Genomic DNA, 11253 nt, shown 5'->3' on the forward strand with positions numbered 1-11253 from the left:
AGCATTCTTACAAGGGAGATAATAAGATCATACCTACAATATTTTGGAAATATAGACATAGAATCTTCACAGATTAGTATTCTACTGATTTTCTGAAACGTTTCGATGCCGAAAAACAACCACATTTGTTGAAGAAAATAGTTCTTTAATAGCATTGATTCTCTTACTTGACAAAACACCTTCGCAAACTATCGAACAAGATTGTTAATCAAAATACTAAATACCTTGCTTGACAACACTCCAACAAGATTGCACACTTTATATAAATACGTTTGTCAAAAAAAATTTTGACAAATAACTTGATTTTGTACGAACGAACGAAGTTATTGTAAGTTATTGATTCAACCGCCATATTCACCTGATCTGGCTCCTTACGATTACTTTTTCTTTTCAAATTCAAAAAAGTGACTTGGTGGATAGCGATTTGAGACAAATGTACTGTTAAAAAAATGTATATTATCATTTTGATGCTATGAAAAAATTGTATATTCCCTGGACTAAGTTTCTAGATTTAAACGGGAAAATAAAATAATTCATCACATTAAATTAACTTCTCAAAAGTCATCACTCCATCAAAAAATCGTACTTGGAAAGGTGACAGAAATAAAAAAACATATTAAGTTTTAAAAATATGAACTGATTTCTGATTTCATGCGAGCCCTGGAGAGGAGCAACTCCTATCTCTTTTTTAATTCAAACGACAAAATTCAGAAAACGATATATAAAATGATGTATAAAATTAAGTTGAATCTTTCCTATAACAAAATTTCTTTGCCCTACCTCTTTCCGAGATATCACCCTTAAAAGGTGATGACTAAAATTGAGTTTTTTTTTTTCTAAAATTTCAGGTATTTTTTCACTATTTTTGTTACATTATACGAGGATGAAATTAATTGATCAGGATGAAGTTTTATGAAATAGAATTATTACTTAAAATTCTTGTTTTATTCAGAAATATTTTTTATTCTTAAATTCCCAAAACCAATAGCTGCATATAAAAAAAAAACACCTTAGTCCTTTGCGAGTACACGAAAATTAGAGAATTTCAAGTTTTCAGCTTAAATTTTACCAAAAAAATAAAAACTCAATTCTGATCATCACCTTTTAAAGGTTATATTTCAGAAAGGGGTGGGCTAGTCATACTCATCTTAATTGTATACGAGCAATCACATCTTGAATTTTGTCGCATAAATTTAGAAGCACCCTGTAGCTTAATTCAATTGAATTTGTTCATAAAATATTGAAAAAATCAGTAACTAATGATAATTGAGATTAATTTTTAGAAAATGAATCAAATTAAAACTAATTGGCAAATTATAATAAATCGTTTAATTGCATCTATAATATATGATAATTATTGCAGCAATTGAATGAAGGTGTTTGAAAAAACGTATCAAAACTAACCGGTAAATATTAACACGTATTGTAAATTATTATTTCAATAAATTTTACTGTACAGTGAATTAAAAGAGACATTAAGATGCCCACAACATATCCTACGTCTCCAGCACCGAATTTGTTCCGAAAAATTTAATAAAAACTTACCTCCATTTCCAGTACCATTGTCTCTATCATCAAACCTCTCCCCTACATCTCCTAGATCGACAAGGCTCCTTATTGAGAATACCGATTTGGCTACACGCAGTGGGGCCCCATCTCTTTGTTTTGTAGTCAAGTCCATTTCCAAACAATCACTATCCATTGGTATATACAACGGAGATGTTTCTGAGATACTGAGAAAGATTAGTCACTTCCTTAACATCCGTGGACGTTCTGCTTTTGTACTCGACGCACTTAGAATAACTAAAAAATAAGAAATCAAAATTTCAAAAACACAGTAAACAAAACAAAAATATCTCCCTGAATATGACAACCAGATCGGAAAACAGAAGAAGGTTTAGTCATGAGGGAATGAGAAAAATACGTATTCAATCTAGTATTCTCAGACTTTTTGATCCCTAATATTCTTTTATTAGATAGCAATTAACATATATTTGTTTGTTGACTCTCCGAATAACTCGTAGGGAAATTCATATTAGAAATTTAACAACAGTTAGTAATTAAATCATTTTCCATACCTTATCGTCAGAAACCATTAAATGTAACCTATAATTTTGCAAAACTTGAAATAAACAGCCTAAATGGTTAAAACAGCTTTTGAAAAAATAAAAAAGCCGTTTATGATTTGATATACATCCAAATTGACATAATCCAATTAATATAATTTCCTCGTCAAAGAAATTCTTCGACAAAATATTACATTTATAAATTTATGCTGAGATTGCGTGTAATTTTCTCATTAATTTCAGTCACACAGCTATTGATTGATGTAAATTATTATGAAACATATGGTAATTTCGCAATTACCCCAATGATTAGTTCGCAGTATCCACTGTCGAGATGAATATTTTAGTTAGTATAACTTGATTTGAAACGATTAAATTAAACATTTTAAAATACAGTGCATCACATTTCAACCATATAAAATGTTATACGATGTGTCCTAAATATCTAAATTGAATAAACATATTATTTATATTTATAATTGATTGCAGTTTACCATAAAACCACGCACGCCTTTCCTTAAATGGTTTTTTACATTCTTTTCTTCATTTCGCTTCGTAGTGTGTTTGTATATTTAATATTAATTTTATTAAAATACCTTTCTTTCGATTTGATTAATTTTCTTTTGACTACGAAAATCATAGCATATAATAAACCTTTCTCAGGTCTGACTGTCAGTTTTTGCTTTCTAGTTTCTGGTAATAAAAAATCGAAACATTTCGGTTGATTTTTGGTGCAAGAGCGGAGGATTTATACCCACTACTTTTGGCTTTATGCTTCGGCTGGCGTTAATAACGAAGCAAATTGATACTTTTTATAAAGAATGGGCGATATAAGTTTTATACAATTATGTACTTAATACCTGATATTTTAGTTTGTATCGGAGATTTGTTGCACTGTAATTTTTTTATACTATGTTGATTTATATAAGCAATGATTTAATAATATACAGCCATGTCACAACATAGAATCCTACCGATTACGAATGTGGCGACATGGATATTTATTGAACGTATTATAGACGTTAAAACTGATCTATTATCTTTCTTGATTAGACAAGGTATAAACGAATAATGTCAAAATAAAGGGTGGGTATTTTAAAGAATATAGGTGGTCTGGCCACCATCAAATTGAGGAGAAAGCAATATATATATCTAATTATGAATAACATCTTTTTAATCGTCAATTGTCATGAACAATGTTGGTTTTCAATGTTCACTTTGTTTATTTCAAATAATCATACAAAAAGGAATCCTTAACATTCGAACTATATAGCCCATATTATTATCTAGTTTAATTCAATGTTCAGCAAGCTCTTTGAGACATTGGTAAAAGCATACTTTGGACTTAGATGCAGAAAATTGTCGTAAAGTATTTTCAATATCTCCCCTAAAATCAAATTTTTTACTACGCAAGAATTTCGCCATGGATGTGATGGACTAAATGCTGATCTTTTTCCGCGTAACTTTTGCAATATATGGTTTAGCATTGTCTTTTTGTAAAAGAGCCGGCTCTCGGTTAACTTAACCTGAATATTTCTCCGATAAATTCTTATACATTCGTATCAGCGGACCATTATATATCTCGGTATTGATATCTCGATCATATGGAATGATTTCGAAGTACACTAAACCTTCATAGTTCTACCAGACTTTCCTAGTAATTGTCTATTCCAGTTCTCTTTCCGTAAAAAAAATAGAAAATGCACGGATTGTGTTATTCATTAATCCAATGTACAGTCTTTATTGTCAACCAAGGTATTTACTCAATCATTTCGAATATTAATGCAAGAAGGAGTTGACCAAGTATCACGTACAGTGATACTGCAGGAGCATTTATTGGTTTAGATAATGTACTAGCTAATGTTGACTGGCGAAAAATTAAGGTATTTTGTATTATATTTATTACATCAACATCACCTGGGTGAGATGGATATTAGGAGTGTTTAATTAGAGATGTTTTGCGAGAGACCCTTTCTATAAATTCCTAAAATGATCAACAATACTTTGTGACTGCGAAGCCATTATAAATTAAAGACTGTCACAAGATGTTGAAGATTTAGTGTACGAATATCATCAATGTTTTTAATAGAGATAGATCAAGATTTATACCATATTGAAAGTACTAATCCAAGAAAACATATTAGACAAAGACAAAAAGCAAAGATGACATAAGAGATTCAGGACCAAATATTAAGGAAAGATGAAAATGTTGAGTAATAAGGTGTTATAATTAAGGAAACAGATTTTATAGGGTTAGTTATTACCTCCTAGTCGGTTGAAAGCCTAAGCGTATTGCTAAAATTAAAAATTATAATTAGTTCTAATCTAAATTGACGAAAATTATGTGCATAAGAAATTTCGCGAATAGTATTTAGATTACGGAAATTAAAAATAATAAATAACTACTTAACGAATATGAACAAAGTAACGAACGAAGATAATTAACTTTAATTGCGTTTCGATAGTTAAGCAAATTAGTTGTTATCATAATGTGAATATTTATAATTTGCTAAATTTATTTGAAAACCTTGTTAGTTCAAATAATAGAGACAATTAGGTTAAATAATTAATATGTATATTGTTTTCTGTACTGTCTAGGTACATTTTCTATGAAAACTTCTTCCGTACATTGCTGATATTTTCACTAATTCTTTATCAGCTTCTGCTTGAACATTACATAGCTTTTCATTGCTCTGGTGCCACAATCTCTTACACTGTTTCACACTAAATCTATGCACGTTTGTGAGTGATTTCCATTTACTTGCGTATTCAAGTCTAATATTCTTCTAACTACCTTTTAATAAGGTATACAGAGTTGAGACACTGTACCTCACATGATGTAAAGACTATAGCGCACCAGCTGGTAAGCAGCCAATGGGAATTCGCTCCCAAAGAGATGCGCAGAACTAGTCGAAAATTAGCCCTCGGGAAAAACACCTTGTAGTATTTACATCATGGTACCTTATTCTTCTGTTTCACTCTTAATCCTCATGTGTTTGGCATCATTTTCTCCAATGTCAGCATTAATTATTTCAGTATAAATTTTATCTCGCCCCATCGATTTGTTTCAATTTCTGTAGTGCACTTTTCTGTTTTGCTGTTTTCTTAACTGTTGAAACATTTGATATTTTCTCCTCATTATAAGTTTCATTTTTTGGATCTGTTATGACTCCCAAGAGAATCATTTTAGGTTTCCTATATAAGCTACTCTCCAAATTCTCGCCATTGATATGGTTTCCTTACCTAATTCTTCGCACTATACTGTCATCGCTTTGATTTCACGTTATAATTTTGCCAGGAAATATTCATAATAATAATGGCTTAATTTATATAGTCATTTATAGGTCTTTTGAACTAATTTATTTCCTAGAGATATATTGAATCCAAATGTTGGTATATCTTCCGCTCCATTTGTTGGTAACGACTTCGTTTTTTGCACATCCTCGCTTGGCGAAGATCCTTCCTAATTACCTCAGTAAGTAAATTCTCCCGTTTTAAATTATCTCGCAAGCGGTGCAACTTCGAACACTATAGAATGTGTTTGGAATTATTTCACACAAGGGTGAAATCTAAAAATGTGCCAACTTGCAGTAGCTACAACACCTCTTAATAGGATAATTTAGATAAAGATTACTTGAGAACATGATTAGAAGGTGTCGCGATGTTATATGAGCCAAAAAAAATATAAGAATTATTTGTCTGATGTTCGAAATTTTTGTTTGAGCGTATTGGAAAAAACTTAAAAAGAAATGAGAATTGAAAGTATAGATTAGTATCTCCACACTTAAAACAGAAGAAATTACATTACGGCTTGAAGATAAGCTGAATATTTGAAAAATGATTTCTAATATATAGACTTATTATAGGTGGAACTTATTATTTAGTTTATTATTCCAAATCATGTATTTCAATTAATTTTTCGATAAAGTTTGATGAGATGCGGCAATGAGAAGAAGAAAATAGGTACAGTGTATATTATAACAAAGCTAGGGTATACTAGCTAGACAATTATATTTATGTTTAATTGGTTAGGTAGAAAAAAGTAGAAAAAGAAAACACTGATCAAGATGAAGAAAATGATAGATAGTGGAAATAATCACAGGAAATCAATTTTCGTTAGTTTTATAACGCATATACCTACTTGACTTATTTATTAAAATCATGAAATGAAGCTTTAAAAGCTCCACTTCACAAATTATTCTATAAATAATCATGAAAAATAAGTTTTTTCGGTGCAAATATATATAGAAAGGATAAGAGAAGGTATAAGTACTAACCAAACTTAGTTCCCTGTCACTGAAATCCCACCCTAGTCCAAAAGCTGCACACCCCCGATATGTTCACAAGCACGTAACCGACGATAACGAGTGGAATGTCCAACGTGCGAAAAAATATCACATAAACGTGAACAATTATCACAACAACTGGCAGGTGAAAAGCAAAAGTAACTTTCAGGTAAGTCGGTCGGCAGAGGGCCTCCTGTCAGGACTCCAGAAGTTCGTACTGCCTAGTGGGGCGGACTTCACGATCGATCCGCCCGTAGGCGGGGCGGACATTAATTATCAACCTTGTTAGTGTCTATTCTCTGATTGTAATGTATAGAGCGTTGGTTGAAGTCGGTATTTTATTAACTGGTTTGTTTGTGGATGCGTGACTTGGTGCTTTTAAGATGAACAAATCGCTGGAGTTTCAATTTTGCGAGTAATGAACGCCTTTAAAAAGTTTTTTCAATTTCTTTGAGCAATTTTGTCATTAAATCTTATTATCGAATAAAGCTCTTTGGTTTTTTTTAAGAGGAATAATTTAAAATATATGATGAATACCATGTATCCACACAGGCAGACACGTTTAGTTTTTATCCAGTCCATAAGTTTATTTGAAAATTCATGTTCTCTCATCGTCTGAATTTTCACAGATTTCAATGACCATCTTAGAAGAGGCCAAATACATAACATATGAACGAGAAACTCTCAGAGATTAACAAATAATTCTAACCTACATCAATCACGGAAAACATGAAATTATTTCAATACCTATAAAAAATATTAATGAATTGAGATACCTATACCAGTCTTCTAATACGGGACTGTCTCGTCAAATATCACCTTAAGACGTTAGACAAGACAGAGGACGCCAACTGCAGATTCTGCGACCAAGCCATAGAGACAGCAGAGCATCTACTCTGCAAATGTCCTGCTAGGTACCTCACAGCTAGTGCTATTACCTTGGGAAGCGGGACAAAAAACTTCAGAAAATAGCTTTGTTTGGGAAGACTCTACGTATTTGATGGGGTGCGAGGAACGCACCGGCACATATAGAAAGCATTTCATGCATCTAGCGCACACTATCTGTGTCGAATCCGAAAGATCGTTCGATGAGCGCACAATAAAATATGATCTGCCGAAGTAAGTTCTAGAGTTTGGCATAAATACGAACTTTTGAATAATTATTATCACTAAGACAAAACGAGTAACCATCAGCAACATCTAAGATATTCCAAAATGGGCAAATGTTCAATATCATATAAAATGAGAGCATTTTTGGTATTGGGTTCAAAATAATTCTCCACAAAAAGGCCTTTTAATTTAAGAATGGTTAGGTTAGGTTAGAAGACTATGACTATCTTAATCGCATTGATGATAAAGTATTAACTCTTTTATACTCTGTTGTTAACTCTTTTATAATTTTTCTTCTTTTATTTAATAAATATTTCAATCTAAATTGAAAATACCGTCTTTATACCTGCAAATGTGCGCTGGATGCACCCTCCTATATAATCTGTGCGCTCGTTCCCCGCGCAAATACCCCGAAAAATACACTTCCAGTGTCGATGTTTGTAGGTATTTTAATAAAGAAATTATTTTAGTCCATAGTAACAGAATGGATAAAGGAATCATATTATTGTTAAAAAAATCTGCAAAAATCTTTGTATTTTGTGTATTAGAGTTATAAAACAACTTATAATTATTGTGAATTTGCAGTTGCATGCAAATAAGTCGTTTTCTTCCGAAAAGAGTAGCTTTCCAATTACGGAAGCATTGCGAGACTCAGTTCCGTGTTACGGATTAGTTTTCAAAATCGACTGCAGAATATGCATTAGGCTCAGATTTTGAGAAAAATGTAGGTAGTCATGGTACAATCATCAGGTAACTACTATGATACTTCCATCTTTTCGTTGCAAACAATCTACGCAAAAACCTTGTAGACCCAAAAAACGTGCTCCTGCCACCACTACATATTAAGCTAGGCCTCATGAAACAGTTTGTAAAGGCTTTTCCTAAAGACGGGCCTTGTTTCAAATATATCTGTCGGAAATTTCAAATGAAAAAGAAGCCTGCGTATCTTCAAGCAAGTTGTCACCAAGTTCTTGGGAAATGAAAAAGATCCAGAATATAAGTCTATTGTTGCCAACATGCTAAAAAATATTGAAGAGTAAGGATGTTTGATGAGCCTAAAAGTTGACTTTTTGAAGAGCCACCTCGATTACTTTTCGGACAATTTAGGAAATGTTAGTGAGGAGCAAGGTGAGAGTTTTTACCAGGATGTTAAAGTGATGGAAAAACGTTACTAGGGCCGCTGGAACACCAACATTATAGGGAATTACTGTTGGTCACTTCACCGGGAAGTTCAGCAAGCGAATAATCGCAGAAAAAGTTACACAAGAAAGGAAAAGAAAATATAGACAAATTCCAGTTGACAAATAAATCCTGTATTATCACACTACATTACTATACTGTAAATACAAACCATTTTTATGATGTAACTTAGTGTTTCATTGATTTCCTCATATACCCTACAAGGGTATTATAATAAAATACATAAAGCTTGGAAACTATGGGTGATCAAAAAAACTAAGGCCAGATTTGGATTTAGCACATAAAAATCTATAAGATCTATTAAAATAAGCTATTAAAATAAAAAAAGTTTTCAAACAAAAGTTTGTTGGTCTGTGTTACTTTTCAAATAAACTAGTTGTTTTTAAAATCACAATACCTCATCGCCCTGTATAGTATACACCCTAGTATAGCATTCCGTTAACCCATATTCCTTATTTATGTATTGATTGCTCGATGCCCACTTTTTTTTGATACAACTATCTTATGTGTATAGAAAGACAGAAGTGAAAATATTCATTGAAGATGGTTGTTAAGAAGTTGTTGATAATAGAATACGTTATAGAAGTTTGTAGAAAAAACAAAGGTGACTGCTTTTTATTTAAGTTTTCAAATGATGGCTTGAGAAAGATTCTGTATCATCATCCTACCATTTTAACTGATTTAAAAAATATATCTATGCACCAAAATTGAATAAATGATATTGTTTAGTTTCAGAAAATGGATAAAGTTTCGTATAGTACTAAACGATTTTTCTCGAAGTAGCTTAAAACATAAAGAAATAATGCCCAACCTAAAGCTAAATCTGTTGCAGTTACTGTCACTGTAGAAAAAGAAAAAATATATCTATTTAAAAATGTGGCAGTTGATTTCCAACAAAGACGTAAATTATAATTTATCAGGTGAATCTGCCACATAAAGTTCCAAATTTCCTTCTATCCCAACGCCATCTTTAACGAAGAACACCATCAACGACACGTGAAATTCCTGTTCTGATAACACTTAGTATACTAGAATTATATGGTAATGTGAGGTAACTGAAGTAACTATCTATAAAGGGAGCAGAATAGAATCTAAACCCTAAATTGTTTTCTACATATCGATATTTACTTATATGAAAATAAATAATAATTTTTATGGATATTTTTAACCACTTCCACATTTCTAAAAAACTTTATTCTACTCAACAATAGAATGTCATGAAACGTTCCAACTTACTCATATTTTGAAACACATTGCACATCAAAATAAAAGGTAAGTATATGTTAGCTATCTACTACTTAAGAATACTTGCTGTACATTCAAAGCATCAACAATTCGAATTTTGCACAATTATTAAGGACCTATGACATAATACAATATTTGTACATTAATGATTGCCACCATCACCTCCTTATACGGAAACATCATTGCCTGGTCTAGATGGGATTATATTATCCTTCGTTATCAATACTGCAATCATCATAACCCATTGCTTCAACAAGCCAATGTTACTAATGAACATAAATGTGAGTTTAGCAGTATATAAGGTGAAATTCGATCATTATACTGCCGCTAAGATTGATCATCGACCATTCCCTGTTTCCTTCTTCTGCAATCATGTTATCACATTACTGATGGAAAGGTTCGCTTAAACTTTGAAATTGAAACGTCGATTTCAATATAAATAACTGTAAATTGTATCTTTGTGAGCATAAGTATATACCATCTAAGGTGATTTTCGTTGAAACAAACTATTTTTAACTCGAAATATACGATTCAATTTATTATCTATCTTTCTGTTAAACCCTATATACAATTTTATCTGTCGTCAAGGTACTCTACTCTACTTTACTCTACCTCTTTCTATTTGCAAACTACCCATTAGTTACTTATCATTATCTTAATCACTAGATCTCTTAGATGATACCCCATAGACTTCACATAAATCACCTTAACCTCATTATATGGATAGTAAATAAATTGTTTTGCAAGGGCGTCGACAGTCAGGCGTGTCGAGTACAAGAAGGGCAAGCTCTTCGTTTATTGGTAAGAGTTTTCGTAGCCTTCGAGTTCTAAAAATTAGGTTTATTCTTTCAAAATATGTTGAAATTAAGTAATAATTTGTTTTACAAGATAATTATTGTGCATCTGTTGTGGCAATGAAACCAGACTAATAGAGTTGTGACTTTGGACATTTGAAATTTATTGGAAGCGGAAAATTATTCCTTTATGGATACTTTGATACTTATAATGAATGGATAAATACAGGAAGTCTAATGATAGACATTGGCGTAACTGATTGTTTAAACGTCTAAGATTTATTAAAAAACAATCATTTTCAATAAATACGCCTCCATAAAAACTATATCTCGATGGTAAATAAGAAAGAAGATTAGAAATACCCTCAAAGTTTGAGAATAAATTTCATATAATGGTGCAGATGTTTCTAAAACCACTATAGTAGCTCTCGTTAGAGTACTCGGGGCTGATACCCAATCGTCATCATCGCTAGGATCATGTCCAAAAATCTTACAGGTAAAAATACTTAGTTGCTATCGAAAAATGCTTATAAAGAAATGTTTATCGAGAGC

At 31.7% G+C, this 11253-nt stretch overlaps 1 protein-coding gene across 1 annotated transcript in view; it reads right to left on the reverse strand.

Annotated features, from left to right (window-relative positions):
• LOC130898066 (homeobox protein aristaless-like) overlaps positions 1–6495 on the reverse strand; it is a 114051-nt gene extending 107556 nt beyond the window's left edge. Inside the window, exons 1-2 of the mRNA XM_057807112.1 lie at positions 6344–6495; positions 1546–1803 (exon numbers count right to left, since the gene is read on the reverse strand). Coding sequence (XP_057663095.1) covers positions 1546–1702 — 157 coding nt within the window. The 5' untranslated portion in view covers positions 1703–1803; positions 6344–6495. The remainder of the gene's footprint in view (positions 1–1545; positions 1804–6343) is intronic.
• Positions 6496–11253: the final 4758 nt, after the last annotated feature.

This window comes from Diorhabda carinulata, chromosome 1 (genome assembly GCF_026250575.1).
Source record: "Diorhabda carinulata isolate Delta chromosome 1, icDioCari1.1, whole genome shotgun sequence".
Taxonomy (NCBI): domain Eukaryota; kingdom Metazoa; phylum Arthropoda; class Insecta; order Coleoptera; family Chrysomelidae; genus Diorhabda; species Diorhabda carinulata.